This window comes from Penicillium malachiteum (assembly GCF_028827825.1).
Source record: "Penicillium malachiteum strain IBT 17515 chromosome Unknown utg000002l:1.0-8849297.0:1.0-8852440.0, whole genome shotgun sequence".
Taxonomy (NCBI): Eukaryota; Fungi; Ascomycota; class Eurotiomycetes; order Eurotiales; family Aspergillaceae; genus Penicillium; species Penicillium malachiteum.
This window is the reverse complement of record NW_026643095.1, coordinates 6,137,262-6,159,267: the sequence shown is the minus strand read 5'-3', so window position 1 is coordinate 6,159,267 and position 22,006 is coordinate 6,137,262. Positions and strand designations below refer to the sequence as shown.

General features: G+C 46.7%; 10 protein-coding genes across 10 annotated transcripts; 3 read left to right on the top strand and 7 right to left on the bottom strand.

The window, feature by feature from the left end:
• Positions 1–1,172: 1,172 nt before the first annotated feature.
• Positions 1,173–4,044, bottom strand: N7483_005271 (putative spindle pole body component; the record flags this gene model as incomplete). Its single annotated transcript, XM_057088708.1, has 3 exons — positions 1,173–3,609; positions 3,682–3,890; positions 3,985–4,044. 3 exons carry the CDS (start codon positions 4,042–4,044, stop codon positions 1,173–1,175), a joined length of 2,706 nt encoding a protein of 901 aa, XP_056948537.1.
• Positions 4,045–4,739: 695 nt separating this feature from the next.
• N7483_005270 (WD40 repeat domain-containing protein) lies at positions 4,740–6,287 on the top strand (the record flags this gene model as incomplete). The annotated part of the gene is made up of 3 exons (XM_057088707.1): positions 4,740–4,777; positions 4,846–5,011; positions 5,106–6,287. 3 exons carry the CDS (start codon positions 4,740–4,742, stop codon positions 6,285–6,287), a joined length of 1,386 nt encoding a protein of 461 aa, XP_056948536.1.
• Positions 6,288–6,910: 623 nt separating this feature from the next.
• N7483_005269 (uS17 family ribosomal protein) lies at positions 6,911–7,633 on the bottom strand (the record flags this gene model as incomplete). Its single annotated transcript, XM_057088706.1, has 1 exon — positions 6,911–7,633. One exon carries the CDS (start codon positions 7,631–7,633, stop codon positions 6,911–6,913), a length of 723 nt encoding a protein of 240 aa, XP_056948535.1.
• A 367-nt stretch (positions 7,634–8,000) lies between these two features.
• On the top strand, positions 8,001–8,892 carry N7483_005268 (uncharacterized protein; the record flags this gene model as incomplete). Its single annotated transcript, XM_057088705.1, has 2 exons — positions 8,001–8,574; positions 8,630–8,892. The coding sequence occupies 2 exons, from the start codon at positions 8,001–8,003 to the stop codon at positions 8,890–8,892; spliced, it is 837 nt and encodes a 278-aa protein (XP_056948534.1).
• Positions 8,893–9,505: 613 nt separating this feature from the next.
• On the bottom strand, positions 9,506–10,099 carry N7483_005267 (tannase subunit; the record flags this gene model as incomplete). Its single annotated transcript, XM_057088704.1, has 2 exons — positions 9,506–9,628; positions 9,668–10,099. 2 exons carry the CDS (start codon positions 10,097–10,099, stop codon positions 9,506–9,508), a joined length of 555 nt encoding a protein of 184 aa, XP_056948533.1.
• A 54-nt stretch (positions 10,100–10,153) lies between these two features.
• N7483_005266 (tannase and feruloyl esterase) lies at positions 10,154–11,088 on the bottom strand (the record flags this gene model as incomplete). Its single annotated transcript, XM_057088703.1, has 3 exons — positions 10,154–10,671; positions 10,718–10,823; positions 10,864–11,088. 3 exons carry the CDS (start codon positions 11,086–11,088, stop codon positions 10,154–10,156), a joined length of 849 nt encoding a protein of 282 aa, XP_056948532.1.
• Positions 11,089–14,533: 3,445 nt separating this feature from the next.
• Positions 14,534–16,320, bottom strand: N7483_005265 (Kelch repeat-containing protein; the record flags this gene model as incomplete). Its single annotated transcript, XM_057088702.1, has 4 exons — positions 14,534–14,837; positions 14,917–15,156; positions 15,227–15,699; positions 15,760–16,320. 4 exons carry the CDS (start codon positions 16,318–16,320, stop codon positions 14,534–14,536), a joined length of 1,578 nt encoding a protein of 525 aa, XP_056948531.1.
• A 1,857-nt stretch (positions 16,321–18,177) lies between these two features.
• N7483_005264 (uncharacterized protein) lies at positions 18,178–18,929 on the top strand (the record flags this gene model as incomplete). Its single annotated transcript, XM_057088701.1, has 3 exons — positions 18,178–18,223; positions 18,399–18,583; positions 18,651–18,929. The coding sequence occupies 3 exons, from the start codon at positions 18,178–18,180 to the stop codon at positions 18,927–18,929; spliced, it is 510 nt and encodes a 169-aa protein (XP_056948530.1).
• Positions 18,930–19,024: 95 nt separating this feature from the next.
• N7483_005263 (uncharacterized protein) lies at positions 19,025–19,789 on the bottom strand (the record flags this gene model as incomplete). Its single annotated transcript, XM_057088700.1, is given in 2 exon segments — positions 19,025–19,717; positions 19,736–19,789. 2 exon segments carry the CDS (start codon positions 19,787–19,789, stop codon positions 19,025–19,027), a joined length of 747 nt encoding a protein of 248 aa, XP_056948529.1.
• Positions 19,790–20,255: 466 nt separating this feature from the next.
• On the bottom strand, positions 20,256–20,556 carry N7483_005262 (phosphotransferase enzyme family protein; the record flags this gene model as incomplete). The annotated part of the gene is made up of 2 exons (XM_057088699.1): positions 20,256–20,404; positions 20,484–20,556. 2 exons carry the CDS (start codon positions 20,554–20,556, stop codon positions 20,256–20,258), a joined length of 222 nt encoding a protein of 73 aa, XP_056948528.1.
• Positions 20,557–22,006: the final 1,450 nt, after the last annotated feature.

Below are 22,006 nucleotides of genomic sequence, written 5' to 3'. Positions count from 1 at the left end.
ATGGATGACCGCTGACTTTCCAGCAGTGCTACATTCATACCCTGAACCTTTTCAACCCTTGCATCCTCCAGGGCTGAGCTTTTCTGTTTTGCCAGGTGCATGGGTATCTTCCAGTTTTTTGCCCAGGTGGTACCACACATGTGCAGCTGGTTCGGTGCTAGTAAGAGGATGAATTGCGAATACTAGGAACTACAGTGGCCCAGGACTCCGAGTCTGTCAGTGTCACAGTTCAAGTTCTTCCAGAATTTTTTATTAGTACTAGTAGAACCTTGGAACCCCAGGCTACTGGTACAGTATCCATGTAGGTCACGGCGTGTAGTAGATACCTAGGTATATATTCGTTGCTACTGCTGTATGCCATTGTGATTCAAGTGTTGAAGGATCCACTGGCAGTTGCACGGGGTTGACGAGGCAATATCAGGTGGAACACTGGCAGACTTACTGCCAGTGGGGTGGTTAGGTATGAGAATGACAAGAAGCGCCAGGAGCATCCAGTCTATGACGTCCATAGTTGGATTCCAAGGTTGTCCGTAGTTGAATAGAACAGTGAAGATATGCGACACCTTGTCGGAGTACTTACTAGCTGGAGTCTGAGGTGATGAATGATGAATGATCCAAGTTGAATGTTAATGGCTAGGCAATCCTGAGGTTCCTTTCCATCTGACACCGAAAGACTATTGAAAACGTTGGACAGGATTATACTAGTAGCTGGAATCTCAATAGTACATAGTTCATATGGTCATAAAATCACGGAAACTACTATACAATCTGCTGAGTTCAAAGCAATGCAGGTATTGTGGAAGGAAATTTTGAAGTACACCATTTGAAGGTTCATTAGCCAGAAAAGACCTTTGTAGGAAAGAGCCCATGGAATAAAAATAAATGAGAAAAAGAAAAAGAAAAGCGACAAGTTGGTATGGAGATATTACAGGGAAATAAGAGAAACGCAAAGGGGCATAGAAAAATGAAAAAAAAAGTACAGAAGCCAGTAGCCCCAGGCCCCAGCCCACCCGGAAGACCAAAAATACCCACCGCAAGATCGGATCATGATTGCATCAAGAAAACCCAGTCTAACAACGCATCGAAATAGAAAAGAGGAAAAGCATGATGGCGGTCATTACGTTGGGTCATTAACGTTGAGAAGGAGGTCGTGAAAGTCCTTGCCTTGCCTGTCACTGAGTGAGAAGGGGATCCATTGGGGCAGTAGAGCGATGAAGACGTACCTTCATTTGTTCAATTCTTGCCTTGAGCTGACTGGTAACCTCAGCGGCTCGCTTCCAATTCTCTGCGGGTTCCGCTGATCGAGGCTGTTCCTCATCTGTGGGATTTGTCGAGTTTCGAGACGAGCGAGTAGGGCTTCCAATACCAGAGTAGCCGTATGTTGGACTCAGCTTACGTCGACCAAGGCCGCTCTCTCTGCTGCTAAGACCCGGAGATTCAAGGCCATTGTTCTCTTTCTCCTCACTCGGGCTAGCGGAGGCGTAGCTTCGGGGCCTAGGGCTCTCAAAACGAGATCCCATGTGGAGGCCAGATCGGGATGCCGAGGGGTATCCGTTGCTGGAGGCCTCGTGATAGATGGACGAGGCATCAGGCATGCCCATGCTACCGGTATCAGACGAGGCGTTGGGTGGACTAATTGCAGTTGCACGAAGAGCCCGTGCCAGCTCGCGCTTCAACCTCTCAATCTCGCGCTGTTGCTTTTGAACATTGGCCTCCGCAGTCTCCGCGTCACTTCGTGCACGAACCAGTTGTGTCTCCTTTGCCTTAATACTCAAGACATCGCGAGTGTGGTCCTCGATGAGCTGGGCATTTTGGTTTTGAAGCTCGGTGAGTTCATTGTTGGACTTAGAACGCTCGGATTTCAGATCTTCGATTATACGAGCAAACCTTTCTTTCTCTGCACGAAGTTCCTCGAGTTCAGCACGTTCCGCGGCAGAGATACCACTAATGACTGGCGCTACTGGGGCAGGGGCTGCTTCAGCGGCTGCTGATGGCTTTGCAATAGGACGACCTGCTAGACCACGACCAAGGCCGAACTTGGGCGCAGCTGGAGGGGGTGCTTCTTCCTCAGCTGGAGGTGGAGCAGCTCGCCTTTGAGGCGAGGCCAATCCACCTGGACCACCAAGCTTGCTTCGTAGCTTCGAGCCTGGAGGAGCGAGACCTGAACCCGGTTTTGAAAGACCTCCGAGCTTTGAAGGAATGCCTTTAGGAGCAGCCTTAGGAGGATCCTCCATAGGAGGAGGCGCAGCAGCAGGGGCCGGTTTCTTGAGTCCCATAGCGGGCTTCTTGCCGGGCACACCCTTCCTAGCAGCCGGGGCGGCTGGCTTGGGCGGTGCTACAATAGGCTTGGGTCGGTCCTTGGCCTTAACCTCCGCAGTTTCGAAATATTCCTTGATCTTGGTCTTCCGAATCTCATCAAGTCCATCCAGGTAGGGATTCATAGCTCGCTCTCCAAGGATTTTCATAAGCGTTCCCAGAATCTCTGCACCACCAGACCGCATAACTTCTGTTGACTCTGTCAACAATTTTGTACCGGCATCGGCGATGGATTTGATCTCAGTTTTGGATGGAACAATACGAGTAGTACGAAGACAACGGATCAAAAATTTGGCTGTCTCCTGCTTCACCTGCGGGTTCTTATGCTTGAGATATTCAAAGATATCTTCTAGACACTCTGAAAGATCCGTTGAGCTGAAGACAGCATCCAGTGCACCGCCCAAAGCATCGGCAACCGCTTGTTTCTTTTCCTTGAGACGCTCCAGCATTGGCACCATGATCGTGGATCTGTGTTTCGCGAAAGCGCTCCGCAATCCCCTCGCCAGTAGATCAACACAGTTGGCAGCTACTGTGACGACCGCAACGTTGGCATCCTTCATAGATTTGGCAAACCCCCTCACAATCTCATCGTAGGGGCCGTCCTTGATACGAGGCACATTCAGCACATTGTAAAGCGCATCCAATGCTTCCTTGCGATCTTTCCATTTTGATGATGCAAGTTGTTCATGGAAGTCTTTGGGAACCTTGGGGAAGACGTCCACAGGCTCTGCAAGGTCGAGGACTTCGGGCTCTTCTTCTTCACCGAACTCACCACCCTCATCCTCAACACCGTCGCCGGATGGTGCCGCACTAGCTGTAGCCATAGCATCCTGTTGAGCCCGGGTGAATCTTTCTTGTTTTGGCGGTGCCTCCTGCTTCACATTCTCAAAAAGCTTCTCCAGATCCTGTTGTTGAACGGGTTTCAAATCTGCCCAGAACAGAGGCTTCATGGCCTCTCGAAGCCATCGATATAACTCCACAGTGAGATTTTGAGCCTCGGCACGCACGTTCTTGTCGGCATGTCCAAAGACCTTTGTCAAGGCCTTAAGGGTTGGCTTAGGGTCCACAATCTTGCATCCAAAGTTGTGGTAAATAAGGGTCAAGGCGGCTAGTGTACCAGCGATCACCTTGGGTACTTTGTGTGCAAGGGCAGGCAAAAGATCTTCGAGAACCGGGTCGGCTTTGTCTAGTTCGACGCATAATAATAGGGCTTCTTGGGCGCTGGCTTTACCGACTGGTCTGGCGCAGGGTAGACCCTTCTCCGCAATGGGGCCGACTGTCGTGTTCCGTGTCCTGGAGGAAATAGAGTCAGCAAATGATGTCCACTGCAGTCAAGAACTTCCTCCAATGAATCTGAAACCATACCTTGAACATGCTTGTGCGCCTCCAAATTTTAAGAATGCACAGTATGCTGTGAGACCCTCCACTTGTGCAGCAACGTTAGAATCTGCAACCGCCCCTTTCCACAAACCGGGGTCTAGGAGAAAGGGTTGAAACACCGGGTCTGATTCATCTGGGGTCTTTTCAAATTGTGCTTTTGCGTCTTCATATCCTTCCTTTCGGACTTTCCAGTTCTGTTCGATCAAGGTTTCATGGTCAGCTTCAGGGAGGTCTTTTGTCTCGCATTATTCCGCCATGGGTTGACTGCGATACGGAGGGCTCGCGCACCTTATGAGCGAACCGGTCGGGAAGCGGCAAGGCAGAGAAGTCCTCTTCACCTTCTGCCATGGTAACGGGTTAGAGGAAGTTAAGGATGGTGTTACTGGATCGGGATCTGGCAGAACTCAGTGGTCAGCCTTTGCAAACGGATGTCTTAGTTGCTTCAGTGTATCATTGATGAATAGCTCTCGTCTTAAAGAATTGAAAGCCTCATCATCCTCTTAATATTGATAAGGCGGTGATCCTCTTACAGGGAGGTTTTGGTGCCCAAGCAACAGGACGGGAAGAAATTCGGGATCGGATCCCCAGGCGATCAGGGGAATACGGATTGCGGACGAAGATGCAATACTCGTAAGACAAAATAAGACAAAAAAGAAAGAGAAGTGCGACAAGTCTCACAGATCCCTAAATTCTGAAAGGGAATAGGATCTCAAGATTCAAGACCTGGAGGGGAAAAGGAAATAAACACAATGCGGATCCGGGAAGTAAACAAGCGGGCTTGGCGGTGTTGTTTTGTTGCTTTGAAACCCCGCGGTGGATCTTAAACCTCTAGAATCTCTTGAACTTATGAAAAAATACACGACTTTCTGAAGAAAAGAACAGACAAAGAAGGCGATAATTCTATTTATTGTGTCCAATTCTCCCAGATCTTCCGTCCTGATCAACTTTACTTTCTCCCATTCCTTCTTCTGAGCGACAATCCTCCGGTGTATGCGGAGGTGGAATTAGCGACTGTCTGGGAAACACACAAAACCGCCGGCACCATGAGCCAGCTACTCACGGCGCGACAGGCGGAGGAGCTGTAAGTTTATTGATTTGGAATTCAATGCGACAAGGGCTATGATCTAATATGACACTTTCGGGTTACAGACACAAGTCAATCATTGCCTACTTGGCTTCCGCGAACCTGCCTCAGAGCTCTATTGCGCTACGAGAAGAACTGGGCGATTCAGTTACTGTTGACGACTCCACATTGAAGAAATATGAGGGACTTCTAGAGAAGAAATGGACCAGTGTGGTCCGACTACAGAAAAAGGTATGGAGCATTGTTCCCATATCAAAGTGGACCTCGATCTCGGGAGAGAGATATACAGGAATGGGGAGAAAACTAATTTGTCTTCTGAGTATAGATTATGGACTTAGAATCACGGTGTGCCTCGCTCCAGGCTGAGCTGGATACTGCGACTCCAACCTCCTTATCTCGACGAAACCAAGATCCCGCCTCGTGGCTGCCCCGGGCACCAGCTCGCCACGACCTCGAATCGCACCGATCACCAATCACCTGCGTCGCTTTTCACCCTATTTTCTCATCCCTTGCGTCTGGCTCGGAAGATACAACCATTAAGATTTGGGATTGGGAGCTGGGTGAGCTTGAACGGACTATCAAGGGACACACTAGGGCTGTCTTAGATGTGGATTATGGTGGCCCGCGAGGGGGTACTTTGCTTGCATCTTGTTCCTCCGATCTCACAATCAAACTGTGGGACCCTGCAGACGAATATAAAAATATCCGAACCTTACCAGGCCATGACCACAGTGTATCTGCAGTTCGCTTTATCCCGTCAGGGGCTGCGGGATCTCCAATGTCAGGAAATCTCCTGGTATCAGCATCTCGTGATATGACACTACGAATTTGGGATGTGACAACAGGTTACTGCGTGAAAACATTACAGGGCCATGCTGCATGGGTGCGTGATGTCACACCTTCTCCAGATGGTCGGTTCTTGTTTTCGGCGGGCGACGACCAAATTCCTCGATTGTGGGATGTTTCGTCAGGAGAGACCAAATCGACATTCTTGGGACACGACCACTACATTGAGTGTGTTGCATTTGCTCCATCCACAAGTTACCCACACCTTGCAGCTCTTGCAGGTCAGAAAAAACCGCCACCGACTTCTTCATCGGCGGAGTTTGTTGCGTCAGGAGGTCGCGACAAGACCATTCGTCTTTGGGATGCACGAGGTAACTGTATCAAAACACTCGTTGGACACGACAACTGGGTGCGCGGGTTGGTCTTCCACCCAGGTGGGAAATATCTTTTGTCAGTGGCGGATGATAAAACACTACGTTGCTGGGATCTCACTCAGGAATGCAAGTGCGTGCGTACAATTGATGCCCATGATCATTTCGTCAGCTCAATCAGGTGGGCTCCTCCCTTGATGAAGGACACCGGGGCCAACGGTGATGCTGGAGCCAACGGTACATCATCGAATGGTGCGAAAGAGGACCCGAACGCAGCAAACAAGATGTCCATTCGATGCGTCTTAGCGACTGGTAGTGTGGATCTCAAGGTCAAAGTTTTTGCATCATGAAGGCCTTGATCAGCTACCGAGGCAAGACCTGCCATGGAATCTGTCGACCAGATACCATGCCAAAGATACGAGGTGAACAATCTCGCCAGACCCAGGGATTGAAAAAAAGGCACTGTCTACCGGGACCACCACCTGGCACACCGTGAGATTTTCAGCGTTAGATGAGATACTGTTCGTCATTTCAGGGCAAACGGAGTTGGTTTTTCTCTCCTCTGATACCAGTGACTTTCTTTTCCATTTACAAAGTGATTTACGAATGGGGGTTGGACGGCTGGATCCGCCAGAGGAGAACGGCCGTTCTTTTCCAAGGTCTATACGATGTTTTTTTGGACTTTAGTATTGAGAGCGGAATGAATGGGGCTCTCTTCTCGTACATACTTCTCTAATGCCGCAACGTTTTATCATTGAGATTCCCAAACTATATGCCTGTACTTAAGAACTTGAACAGTATTCTACAAGATCAATGTCAACTAGTACGTGTAATGTGTATCCATGAAATAGAATGAAAGCTGTATAATATAGTACATATGATATGACCCAACATGCAACACCAGCATGGATATCAGAATGGTCCACAAGGCCAAAGGAAACAAAAGAAAGACAATATATTTCACATCTCACAATCACAGAGCCTCAGCAGGAGTTTGCGCTGGGCTTCCAGTAGTTCTCTCCAACACCAACTTCTTCACCTTTCCGATCCGCTCATTACCCTTATGAATCTGATGAATAATGTGAGCGTCCGAGGTTCCTTTTTCAATATTCATAGCCTCCGCCAGTTGAGACAGGTTAACCTCCTTGCCCAATCGGCGCGATTCTCGACGCACGTACTTCTCCGCCCATCGACGCTCGCGCTCCTGCTCGCGCTCCTCACGGGACAGAACAGCCGGTCGGTCTTCGATTGGCACGGCGAAAGGAGTGATAATGCGCTCAATGACGTGGTGCACGCGGCGGCTCTTAGGAGCTCCGGAAGAGAACTCAATCACATCGCCCTCGCGCAGCGAGTTGCGGGGATCAGAGACTAGGTATCTTGTCTCCTGGGGGTAGTATTTTCCAATCTGCTGGTTCCAGGCGGTGTGGCGCTGAATCACACTAACGGTGCGTTCCATGCGTCCGACTGACTCGACGGTGCCGGTCTTGAGAGTATAGGCGTAGGAACGGAGCAGGGCGGGTGCCTGGAGGTGCTTGAGCTCGGCGAGTTCGGAGGGAGTGGTTTGTGAGGGAGCTTTAGGTGTTTCTGTGTTGCGAGAAGATTTCGAGCTTGAGGCAGATCGAGTAGACTGGGAGATGGATTGGAGGAGCGTTGATCGTGCCTGGACCATTGGTGATGCGAGTGATCGGATAGGCATTGCGGCCCGGAGAATGTGATGGGGGGGCCATTATGGCTAGGTATTCTCGGTCTTGGGCCCTGGTACGAGAATACGGGGGATCAAATACAGAGATTGAAGAGTAAAACGGGGGTGAACGAGGGCGTAGATCGTTGTTGCGGCGTTGCGGAGTTCGATGTTTGAAGGAAATTCTCAGGATGAGTTTGCACTGTTTGCACCCGAGGCTCTTGCCTAAAGTAAATACGAACTATAAGACGGAACGATCGAGTCACCAACTTTCTTTCTTCACCACTTCTTTACTTCAAGTTACTTGGTTTTCAAGTTGAATTCGAATAGAAATTCTCAACGCTGATTCCTGATCCATTTCTTCACCTCAATCACTGCCAAGATGACACGATTTTGGTCCCGATGGAGACCTCAGCGCAATGATCGAAACCAAGAATCTCCACTGAGACATCATCGCCGGGATCTAGCCAGAGAGACTCAAAACCTCACTCCAAATATCATCGTGCAAACTGAGGCTTCGGATGAATCAATACTATATCAGCATCTTTTGGCACCCATTCAACCGAACCTCACTACATCGAGTTCGAGTCCAAGAATTACCGTTCAGAATGCAGACAGTTTCACCGCAGCCCAAAGAATACTAAACGCGCACCCGACGGCGAAGGTCGGGGTTCTCAATATGGCCAGCGAGAAACACCCAGGAGGAGGGTGGCTACATGGGGCTCTAGCCCAAGAAGAGGCACTTTGTTTCAGAAGCACTTTGGCTGCAACTCTCAATGACTCACATTACCCTCTTCCCGAATTTGGGGCGATTTGGTCCCCGAGAGTGGCTGTGTTTCGCGACGAGGTAGCAAGGTGGTGTCGTATTTACCCTCATGATGATATTTTCATTGTTGGGGTCGTCAGTCTGGCAGCTTTGCGAAACCCTAGATTGTCCAAAGACAAACAACAATTTGGTCAGTAATTTCTGGCCGCAGCTTCATTCTTTGTTTTTATACTGACCTGCTCTAGCTAATCTGGGAGATATTCGAGTCACCAAGGATAAAATGCGACAAGTGCTTCGTGTTCTTGCTCAGAACAATGTTACTCATTGTGTACTCGGTGCACTTGGCTGTGGTGCTTTCCACAATCCACCACGAGAGGTGGCTCGCATCTCCGGCGAGGTGTTGAGTGAATCGGAGTGGAGAGGAAAATTTGAAGAAATCGTTTTTGCTGTTCTGGATACGCGCAATGAAGGGAACTTCAGAATTTTCAATGAGGCTCTGGGGGCATGATCTGATGTTATGGGACATTCTGAGTTTTTGATGATTCTTAGCACTTTTCATTTTCAAATAGTTTGATATCCAGATTTTAAATTAACCGACTTTTAACAAAACAATCCTACATCCATGATTGTTAATGAGTTTAGAGTAATAAAAATTCGAAGCCCTGAAGGACTCTTGGGGTTTCTATTGAATACTAAAGTATAAATACAAAATCACACGTAGCTAGAGTCCACATATTAGTCCACATTTTCAAATGTTCGCAATTTGCTGTAACTTGAACATTTGAAGTTTCAGCATATTAAGTCCGACACACTACCTAGTGAACATTTGAAGAGGGGAACGCTCTAGGCAGTACACTCGGCGGTGCATGGATCGACCCGTGGACTCAGCACAACCGACTAAACATTGAACCATCCTGATAGTCTCATGCATGGGACATCAAGGGGAATCCACAAGGTCCAAGAAATAGAGGATAAAGGAGTGTGTAATTCAGCTATATCAAAGCTGCTATCTTGTAGGCGTCAAGATCATAGATCCAAGTGTCATACGACTCCTTATCGAATGCACAATTCAAGGTAGTGCCATTGTTCTTCCAAAGAGGGCGCAAGGGCCAAGCACAAAGCTACTGCTGCTCATACTTGTAAGCGCCAGACATAACGGTGGCATTCAGGGTAACAGGCATATCATCCTTCTCTACCCAGTCAATGAGTGAGCCAAGAGAAGTCTGCGGAAAGGGACCATTAGGCTAAAGAGGGTTGGTGCCACAGTGAGCTGCACCAGGAACCAAGAAAAGACGGTACCACTCATTCAGACTCGAGGTACCCTTGGCGAAAGACTCGTTACCGTAGAGGGTAGAGCGAACGGACTCGTGGAAACGGACAGAAGAGGCGGTAGGAATACTGGGGTCCTGTTCACCGTGGTACGAGATGATCTTACCACCAGCAGCTTCAAAGCGGCTCAGATCAGTCCATGTAGTCTGCAGAACGCCCTCGTAACGATGCAAGCCTTCGAGCATCCAGTCACGGAGGGTATCGTAGCTAACATCTTCCAGACTCGAGATGTTGTCCTCCTCAAGGAGTTGCAAGCCACGAGCAACCCACTCTCCACCAAGGAATGAGATGGAAACTTCCAATTCGCCGGTGCTAGAGTCATACACAGTCTCAGCCTCTTCCATTTCTGCGCCATATTGGTAACCAGAAGTAAGCCCGGCGACCATCAGTGTCGATAAGTCCGTTATAGATGGTGTACGCAAGGTGAGCACCCTCCTTTGTCACTGAGCCGCTCTGTTCGGGGGTACTTCGGAGCTGGAGCAGTGGTATTCCTCGCCGACAGTCGGGTTGAAGTCAAAATGAAGCTTGCAAAGATCGGAACGTCCAATGACACCGTCAGCCTTACCATCAAGGACATCACAGGCAGAAATGGTAAGGCTAACAATCTTCTCCAGCTCACAGTAGGGAGGAGTGTAATTCAGGGTCTTCTCAGCAACTTGCGGGAACAAGTGGTAAACCTGCTGCTGACCGTAGCGAAGGGCAGGAGCACCAATGACAGCACCATCCCATTCATCAGGGAAACGCTGAACCTGGCTGAATCCCTCACGACCACCCTCAGAACAACCCTGGTAGTACGCGTACAGCTTTGTTGAGTCATCAAGGTCGAAAGAGTTCCTGGTAAAGGCCTTGCCAATGGAGGACATCTCGTGATGGGCCTGGTACCCGAACATGTATAGAGCATTCAGGTTGGAAGTACCGTTTGCAAGAGGGAAGACATCGTCAAAATTGACATGAAAGCCTCCAATCACCATCAGTTCGTCCAGTGGCAGCACCATAGATTATACCACCAGGCATGGATGTCTCATAGTTGATGGCAAAACCAAAACCACCAGTAGAGACCCACCGGTTGTTGAATTTCTCTGGGGCTGGAAGCCAAAAGTTCAGCAGTACCTTGTCAGTCTTCCCATTGTGGGGAGTAAGACATGGTGACGTTGCAGTAGTCGAAAGTAGCGTCTGGGTAGTAAGCCTCATCGGCGACAGTCTCATTGTAGACTGGGTTGGCAGTTACATCTACAGAAGTAACAATGCCTGGAAACAGACCGGTCGATGGGACCGTGGCCTTGGCTTTAGTGTCTGTACACATATTTGCCAGTGAGGTAGCTTGGGCTAACGTGGCGGCTGCTGCCAGCATACCAAAAGAGGCGAATTTCGCCATGATGAACACCGAGTCAGGAGACTTTGAAAAACAGACAGAAGAGGAGAAAAAAGATAATATGAAGGGAACGAGCGTTGAAATCTGAAATGATTCCAATGTGGAATGGGTTGATAGAGAAAGAAGGAATGATTCCAAGTCAAGATGATGCCAATGCATGCATAAGTGCCAGTCCTGCTCAATTTATACTCGGGGGTTCAAGTTCGTACATACTATTACTACTGGTACTACATGGGTGTTCAAAAGTCTGGCCCCACTTTTTATATAGAAACTTAATTTTTCAACGCCACCAACTTCAAAAAATCATAACACCACCAATATGCGAGCTTTTGGCACTGTTGTTAAGGGAAATCGCCCGCGAGAGGCAGAGCTATCAGAGCTATTACATGTGATGCATTTTGCGGTTCTTCTAGCTGTTAAATTAGGCCATACGAAGGCTCAGATCGCGCGTGATTTGAATATCGATCGCAAGACTGTCTATCGCACGTTGAAACGCTATGAGGAACGCAAGGATGTTAAATCACGCCCGAAGTCAGGCCGTCCAATAATCATAAGTGATCGAACTATCCGCTATGTGTATCGCATGTGTCGAAGATTTCCTAGAATGAGCTGGGAAGCCCTTAGTGCAGAAGCTGGTCTATCCCTATCAAGATCGACAATCTATCGTTGTTTACGCAATTACCGAATTCGCAAGTGGAAGTCACGTCGCCGTATCCCACTAACAACAAAAGACGCACGTGAGCGTATGCAATTTGTACGCCAATGGCAATGATTTAATGAACTAGATCGTTTAGTATTCAGTGATGAATGCTCAGTCCAAAGACGATCAAATTCAACAATTCAATGGGTATTTCGGCTAGCTTCAGAAGCCTATCGACAACATTTAGTTAATCTTACAAACCATGGCCGGGATATTGCACAAATGGTTTGGGGTGCTATCTGGATTGGTGGTCGTACAGACCTAGTTGTTATATGGCGTGATTCTGAAGCCCCCCCCCCCCGAGGTGGATACTCAGCTAATTCTTACCAATGGGCTCTTGAAGAAGCTTTTTTACACTTCTATATACCAGATATGATCTTTCAGCAAGATAACGCTAGAAGTCACACCGCGGAGTCCACCCAAGAATTTTTTATGGCTCATGGAATACACGTTATGGACTGGCCAGCTCATTCACCTGATTTGAATCCAATTGAGGTCTATTGTTTCCTTCTAAAACGTGAGGTCTTCAAATTGCGCCCTGACCTACGACACACTGGTCGTTCCTTAGTAGCCTGGACTGAGTTTCATAGCTTATTGAAACACGCGTGGTGGAATATTCCACAAGATACTATCGATAGGCTGATTCGGTCATTCACCCGACGATGTAGGGCTGTTTACAATGTACGGGGCTATTACACTAAATATTAGTGTTTGAAAAGGAAGAATATCTATGCAGCTGTATTATCATCCAATTTTAACTCAAACTATTACAAACTTGATTTTTAAGAATTTTTTTAATGTAGGAGTTAATTTTTTCGGCCGAAATCTTATATATGGGGTGGGGCCAGACTTTTGACCTACTATGTACTATTAGACAAAAGACGGCTCACCAGCTCACCTTCCGAGTCGGGGCTGAGTACCCATGAGCCAGGTCTATCAGATAGCATGCAATCTATCATCGTGTAATGAAGGACCTGGTACGTAATTTGATTTATGCACGGGTAGACGGAATTGAACCCTAACTTTGCATAGTTTGATGGATGAGTATGACCCGTGTGGGTTATACACTCAAACTGATGCGAATTCTGCGATCATGGATTGGTTCAAGGGAAAAGAAAAACGGGGCGAACCCTCCAGGGCTTGGAACCTTGGAATAATGCACATTTGTGAACTGGAAGTCTATACTTCCAAGGTTATATGATAGTAGGTAGTCTCATTATAATCTATAACATTTGAATTTGAACTTAAGACTACTAGCATATGTACTATCTAGTAATACACATAGAATCAACTAACTTCAAGTTGAGTATACCCTGTACACTACTAGGAAACCACTAGTACTCTTTCGAAAAGAAACGAAACATGAATTACTAGGGGAAATTCAATAGAAATTCAGTGGAATCTTCCAAGGTTCGGATGGATCGACATACAAATGAGGCTCCACAACTCCACTGGTTCCACAGAACAAGGACACACTTGAAGGTCTCTGGGATCCATTTCCAAGGATTCTCTATTCCGTTCAAGCTTTGATAACTGATAACTGGGTGATTGTCATGAAAAAAATGGAGAATCTGTCTCAGGTTAGTCTGTTGAGTACGAGTACGAGACCCGAAGTAGGTTTGATGGCTTTTAAGAACTTTCTATCCTTTATAGGCCTTCAAATGTTATTTTGAACTTCACATCTAGAATTTTCAAGTTGAAATTTGATCTCGCACTATCCAGATGTCATAAAAATCGGCATTGCAAATGTTTCGGATGGTATAATTTGTACTAATATCAGAAGAATTACATGATTATATGATTATATTATTACGTGATTTAGTCATTTAATGTTTCTCAATCATTATATTTGCCGATTCGGATGATTCAAGATCAAGTCCAAGTTAAAATCTGGGTATGTGGAGTTCATAGGGTTCAAGTTCCAAGTTAATTAGTTCCCGCTAGAGTTCTTTTCCACCAGCCCCATATGTAAGGCTGACTTTGATTATCCTTATATGCACATATGTATCCCAATTTTACATTAAACTCTGCATATGTGCTAGGAGGCATCGAATTTCTCCACTGCCAAGTCCATTGCATGAATTGAGGAAGAAATTTTGACATGAAGTGGCATGGTATCATACAATTTAGTAGGATGGTTGAGAATCTTGAGATCATTTTCTGCATCTATCTGATCCACATCAATGTCTCAGATGCTTAAAGCACAATTAATAATTAGTATACACAACTCCGGAGTCCTGCGGAGCTCCCAATACGCCACCGGTGTGGCTTTACCTCTTTTTTTACAATTACTCCCGGGCCTAAGAATAAGAATGGATATTTGGATGGATTAGTCTCCACCATGCTCTGATCAATGTAAGTCTCTGACGTTGATTTCAAGTTCGGTGGTTGGTGGGTCCGAGTCCCTAGGTCATTTTTAATGTAATTAGGTCAGACTTCATATGAACGACCCTGGAGGCTGTTATCTTATGCGGGCTCCGTAGCAGATCTCATGATATTTGAACTTGAAGTGATCTCTCAACGGTTTCTCGGGCTCAACTTGATGTTCTTATCATATTGGAGGACTGACGTGATATTTTTCATATTGTGATAGATGAGAGAAAAACATTAATTTATATTAAATCAAGTAACCTTCCTCTTGAAAAAAGGAGTCAGTCAACCTGTTTTGGTATTATAAGATGATTAATAGATTCATTCTTGGGCGACCGTCAGTTATGATATCTTCGCCCTTTTTATCAATATTGGACTTTAAAATTTTTCTGGTAAGTAAACACTCCTCCTGTTCTCTCCAGACCCTGGAAGCTCGACAGGTGCAACATCAGCAGACATCTCATACTTGGCCGAATCAGGCACTTCATACTTGGCCGAATCAGGCACTTCATACTTGGCCGAATCAGGCATCTCATACTTGGCCGAATCAGGCACCTCATACCTGGCCGAATCAGGCATCTCATACCTGGCCGAATCAGGCATCTCAGGCGCTAACTGATCAGGTAATTCCTGCATTTTCTGTCGTGGATTACCGAACAGAGACCCCAACAATGATCTCTCACTTCCCGGTACCTCATGGACATCGGGATGGTCGACAATTGGTTGTTTTCTGCGTCCGAAAAAAAATAAAGCAGGCCAACCCCATAGCTATGAGGATCACGCCAGCAAGAGAACCGATCACAATACCCGCGATATCTCCACCACTGAGACTTGAGCTTGAAACATTTTTGCTCTTCGTTGTGTTTGTGGCTGTGGTCGTGTTCGTGGTTGTGCTTGTACTCGCATTGGTAGATGCTGTGGCTTTGTGATCGAAGAATGCCTCAACTGCATCATTGCTGAACCCACGCGACGGCTTACTCATAGTGGCATTTCCGATTGCGCTTCAACGAAGTTAGTATTTTTTGGATTTCTTTTTGGGATCAGGTATGGGAGACGCTTCTGGGAACTTACCTGCCACCAATAACCGAATAAACTTTAGAAGGTACCAGATACTCGCCTGGATTGGCGTTGTACACACTGCCCCATGTGGAATCCCTCAAATTCATGATAGCCACGCCCCTGTCTTCCCAGTCACAGTTCTCTGTGACATCCATATACTCGACTCCCCCGACAGTCAACATTTGAGATTGTGCCACTAAGTGACAGGTGTGTCCGTAACGGGGCGATGATCCTTCGTAAATTTTGACCCACTCGAACGAGGGAATACTTAGGACATACATCTGATCGTAGACTGTAGTGCTATTCTTGCCGCCATAGAGGTAGATATTGTGACTCGAGTTGTCAGGGGCAGACGCGGCGATGACGCAGAAGTCCGTTCGGGGGGCTGGAATGTCTCCAGTCGTGCTCTGAGTGTACCAATTCACACTTGAGTTGGTGGTATTTATGGACGCAATATCGAAGAAATCGACGCTGTCAAAGGATACCTGTGATAATTCCCTTAGTCAATATCTTTCCCACTTCACAGATCGTTATTTTGAACTTACATATGTCCCATTATCCGACAAGTTACTGTTATCTGCTGATTTTGTCACTCCTCCCATAGAAACCATTATGCCTTTGCTGCCAATATTGGGCAGGGAGACCAAGCCACCCATTGCGCGTGGATAATTGGTGAGGGACGAGGTTGAGATATTGACTGCTTCCTGGGTACTGATGTCGAGCACGATAAGACCGTCTAGGTATCGTTGGAAATTTGTCAAGGAGGAATAAAGTGACGATGACCCATTATCAATGTATCCATTCAGATAGAAACCGAGGCCTTGGTCTGTCGCCTCTGCATATGAACCTCCAGCTGGACGATATGGAGCATCCAGTGATATGTCATATTGATCCCAGGCGTTGCTGGAAATGCCATACGACCATAGGGTGTACGCAGGGGCGGTTGGCCACTGGAATCCCGGGAAGGTCTCGTTAACCCATGACACGGTTCCGCCGTAGGTATAGACACTATCATCGTCTTGCGTCCCGGCGTATAGGGCTCCACGAATGTTGACTGGTGGGTCGGTACCCGTATTTGCGTCGGCAGTTTTGGCGATTTCTGTCATCGAGATATTGGTCTTCCAATCCCAAGATGCGTCCATTGAAGCAGTAATGAGATATGTGTCTATGTAGCTAGTGAGAATAGTTCTTTACCGCTTGAGTTCCAAGGTTGCGACAAAGTTTAGCAGTAACTTACTATAACCGACACTTATGGATCCTTTTAGATCACCCATATTGTTATATGGAATGAAGAGCTCAATTCCGCCATCAATATACAATGTTCCATTTTTCACAACAGCTGAATTTCAGCCCCTCATTAGCAAAGACTCCATCTTATGGAAATAGGAGTAAAGATTGTACTCACATTGATGATAAAAACGGGAGCAATAGTTCTGGATGGGATCAATACCAGAAGTAGAAGAATTCGAGGCTCCAATGACCCCTTTAAGGAGTAACCCCAAAACTGTGCCTGTTAATCGAAGCATTGCTCCCCTGTGACTTCCATATCATCATGTTCAGTCAGCTGAAAGAATGACTCCAGTTTTGGCGCGTGGACGGGAAAAATTGGCAGAATACCCTCGTGTTTAGACCCTGCCGACCTGCCCCACAATGTATCTACAGCCTCTGGTGTGCAGGATATCACTGACCCGCTTCCCATACTAACTGACTATGGTCTAGCTGTACGAGCTAATCTGTATTGTACTCTACTTTCACGAGAAAATATTCATTGTGGTACACGTGATTTATCACATATAAATCATGGTGTTCTACGGGTGTATAAGTTACTCCAAGACAATAGTGCTTACCTACAGCGGGTCGGCCAAATTATGCATGGCAGAGGCGTACGGAGTACTCCGTAGAATGACTCGCTAATCTTGGAATAGGTATAGCTTATCGGGAAGCGAATTGAACCACCGCTCACGGAATTTTGAAGGACCCTTTATTGAAGGACCCTTTAGCTAGATCACGAGGCTCTTCCATTAATCAACCCGAACGAACGGGAAACAACACCCAGCTACTAGTTGCTGTGCAAAAAATCATCAACACGGGATGGATAGTGAATGAACCTTTCTATTGGTGCGACTCGTATGCACCATTTGCATTAAGGCCTGCAGATCGAATCCTTTGAATCTTCGCAGGGCTTCCAAGGTTTGACTCGGGATCCATTCTCTCGTATATTCAGCTGGCAGTGCTCCGTACTTGTATCTATACATACTAAGTGCTGGTATACCACTGGACCAAATGGCTCCAGGGCTCTTTCTGTAGTCTGAACTCGGAGGAATACGGGTCCGGGTATCATCAACTTGAAAGTGTGACCATACATCCACGCTCATCTTCACCTTCATAGCCGGTGCCTCTCAAGGGCTAGTAGTGACTTGAAATCCATCAATATTTGAATCTCCGAGACTCGGGGCTCTATGCAAATCATATGAGTCTATGATATGGGCGAATCTGTAAGTTATCTATACGGATCGCCCCGGACCGTTTGGCTTCCAAGGTTATTTTGTCCAATATTCCAAGGTTTCATTCAAGCCCTCAAGCCCTAGAGTGCTGGAGTTCTCCCGGCAAGGTTTAGCGTGGAGTGTGGCGGTTAATGAATGGGTATCTCATACAGCCCTGGAGGCTTTCCCGTTTTTGGTACGAGTCAAGCTCTAAATAATGTGCTTTGAAAAATAGCCTACGTAGTTTTGCATCATTTGAATTTGGATTGCGCATTTTACGTACTTCGTTCAAAGTACTAAGCACTTGAGGAGAGAATGGAGGCTCAAGTTGACCTGGACTTGGAGTGTACATAACTAGGCACCTCCATCGTTCCTTCCAGGGGTGCGTGATCCCAAATTCAGCTGCGCTCGACCTGACTTGGTACTTTTATTCCTGTTCTTACCTTTGACCTAGAGACCTCTCAATACCCAACCGGCACCATGAGCCGAAAGAAGGCATTTCTCAATGCAGAAGACTTTCAGGAAGGTATGTACTATTCGACCCCATAGTTGGCCCCAGGTGCTCATAGGGGAACCCGCACAAGCTTTTGAACTAGCTGCGTTAACTCTTCATCTAACAATAAAAGGTCTCCTTGAACTCGACAAGCAAATGAGTGGTGATCCCTAGCTTATTGCTTTCGCGCCTATCCGTATAATCACAGCCGGCGGTTTTCTCGCGGTGGCATATCTCAAGAATCGCGATAGCACGGGCGACATCGATTATCTGATTGACCCTGAATTCGCGAAAGATAAGGAGATTCAAGATGCTCTCCAACGCGCTATCGATGCAGTCTCCGACAAACTCAATTATGAAGAGGAATGGATAAACGAACGCACGACCATTTTCGTGACGAGTAATACCCGACAGAGCTCGTTTGCTCAGGCTCAGGCACAGAATATCTACCTATTCAAAGGTGAAAACCTGGAGATTCTGGCAGCCCCCCCTCGAGTGGGCTCTGGAGCGAAAGCTGCGGAGAATTTATTCCGGAGACCGCGGCCGGAAAGCAGACCTCGATATAACAGATGCAGTTGCGCTTCTGGAGAGCCTAAGAGAGCGCAGCGGTGCGCCTCTTGACATGGAATCGATTCGCAGAATGAATTGGAATGGGTTTGATGTACTTCCAGATGTCAAGACCATGGAGATGGTCGCGGCGAAGTATCGTGCGAAGTACAACAGGGAAATATTCAAATGATGGCGACGAGATAGGTCGGAGAAGTCACAGGGTACCGATATTCAGATACCAATAGGCAGACATGGATAATCAATGCGTCAACAGTCCAAACCATACTAAATTGTATAGAACCAACCAGTATTTGTTACAATATTCCGCTGAGCAAAAATTAGACTCAAGCCTTTTGCTTCTAGTACCAACTGCCCTTCTGTGCTCAGCATATGCGAAGGTACAGATTGTTTCAAGAGCTCCTTGTCAATCGCCGGCACATTCTTTGTCCAGGCAGGAAGTTCCTCGGGAACAAACTCCGGGTACGGGTCTTCGTTCCGCTCACGAATAATCTGTTCGCCATGCCTTCTTAAACCAAGACTTAGCTTCCAATTCAATGACTCCTGCAATTCCTCCACGATGCATGCGACGACAGCATAACGGACCGGGTCGGGGTCTTTTGGATCTGGGATATCTCGTAGTCGCCAGTCGGAATGGAAAAAGAAATACTCCGTTTCATATCCCATGAACCCGTACTGATCTGCAAGATGAAGGTCATAGATTCGGTAAATTGATCTTAATGGTGTATCGCGCATGCGCCAGAGGGGGATGGCTTGAAGATTGCGTAAATCGCCAAATTGGGAGCTTATTATTCCTGTCTCACGTTTCTCATCATCGATAAGCTCACGCGGAGAGTAGGGTCCGGCGATCGCAAAGTGCCAAGATGGATAGGGAATGAGTAATCGTATGAGCGCAAAGAAGCCGTTCGTATCGGGTGAGCTTAGTTGGGAGCAGCTGCGGCGTAGTTTTAAGGGTGAATGCTAGTAGCGCAGGAATACCCGAAATCGTGCCCATAGAGAGATCTTGGGTCGTGGTCGACGAGGTTGAGGCATTTTTTATACCTCAAAAATTCATAGGCAAGATCTTCAGAGATTTCGAAAGGCACTTAGAGGTGAGAATTGCATAAATAGAAATATTCGGGTTCTTTCAGATCTGTATAGAGAAAGCCAAGACTAACATGTTATACGGAAGCGGCTTTACTATCTTCCGGGGTTCTATGCAGATCTCAGTTTCTCTATACAGATCTGAAAGGTGCCTTGGAAACATTTATGAATTGGGTTGTCAATTTCCCCGGTTGATACCTGAATCCGCTTTAACGTCTGAGAGCAAGAAATATTGGAAATAACACTACTTCTCCAGCCTTGACCCCGCATTTTAAGCGTCAGTTTAGGGAATTCATTACAAGGCTTGAAGCCCGCTAGGTGGTATTGATGCTCCTAGTGTGAATCTGTGTGATGGTCTTCTGAAAGGACTTCGTTTCTGATAATTCATAGTGAAATGTTCTCGAATTTCATAGTCTCACAATGGCCAATCCTTTTCTAGAAGAGCAAGATCCTCCAGACCATCTTCTTCATCCTCTTCTCCAATGGCAATCAGGGAAGCTTTGCGCACTTTCCCTTTCTGAATAGCCTCGTCGTACTTCTCATTACTGATCCAATGCTCCAAAACTGCATTCAATTCATATAATTCATATGACGTCTGTTCCTGCTAATAAAGCCCATGGATCTCATCTTCTAGGAACTATACAGGGTATCTGATGCCCTCTGTATGAGGCAGATGAGGCCAGAATCATGCGAAATAAGGCATCCTTCAAAGTCATTGTGTTCCCACTCCAGTCCCTGTTAGCTGGATTCACGAGGTGTTGGCGAGGGAGAATAATGGGATCATAGAAAAATTTGAGATGGGGCTTGTTCAGATGACCATTGAAGAGATGGTAGTAATAAAAGGTAAGACGTCGGCGATAAGGCTCATCAGCTGTGTCTTTCTGTTCTATAAGCGTTGTTTCGTCACATTCTGGTGGTGTAGGTTATATTAGTTTGAAGAATTCCTCGGGATCTGGACTCTTGAATGTTGCCAGTCAATGATGCAGGATACTTCACCGGTTTGTGGTGAGATGAATACGTTATTTGGATTAAGATCTGAAGAAATTTGTTAGAACACACTTCCGAGTAGGGAAAAAAGTGACATACCTGGATGATGGAGAGTTGGCCGACTGAGTGGAGTATCTGAGTCCTTTGGAAGAAGGTATGGCACCAGTGCGAGATACTTGTCTAAGAGATCCAGATAGTCTTCGGGATACTTAATCCCAGGGAAGATACCATTATGTGGGAAGTCAAGCTCAACTGGCCTCCCTATGTATACGCCGAGTCCATTCGGTTTCCTTCTCTGCGATGGAAATAAGGCACTTTCTGGGATCGGCCCTAGAAAAATTAGAACATTTGAAAGATAAACTTTTCTCTGAATTTTAAGGTAGATATACTACTACCTACTTACAAGACCCACGATCAAGATCAAAACCAGCACGCGTCCCATACCAAACTTGAAATATGTAGTCCGCAGTAGGATCTATGGGCACAGAATGTATCCGAATGGCTATCATCTGGAGTGTTCTTGTAATATTGACTCGCCTGAACTTCCGTTGGAATATATTTTCTTGAAATACTAGTAGATATTCCCTGACGATCCAAATCCATGGATGTGAGATCAAAGAACTGCCTCTCAACTTCAACAAAACTTGAGGCGAGCTTATGTTGCTGTTTTTTGCTCATGCCATGCCACATAATTGTCAAACTGACGCCTGAAGCCTTTTCCATGACGACATGGATCTTCTATACCGACAGGATTATCTCTCGATGAAGAATACCCGTATCGATTCCAGCAGTCATATCAAAAAAGATGAAGCATGGTGTACATTCAGAGTCGATATTCATCCCGTTTTAATGAGGTTTCAGAATCTCCAGATGTCAGGAATGGGCTCTGGCATTTCCTTGATCATAATCAAGCCCTGACGAAACATGCAGAATCTATTAATCAAAATCCCTCATTTCGGCCCGGATGCTTCCACGTCTATGAATAGGTCGAGACATAATTGAATACAGTCAATATATGCCTCACTTGTTCGCAGTTGAACATCTGCTATAGGATATACAAGCCCTGGAGGTGATACGAATCTTCGGGATGCCCATCACCCCTGCAGCTGAGCCGTGTTGGGCCGTAAAACCGCATCTACCCCTGTTTGACTTGGGCTGCTGTTTGCAATGGTCATACTC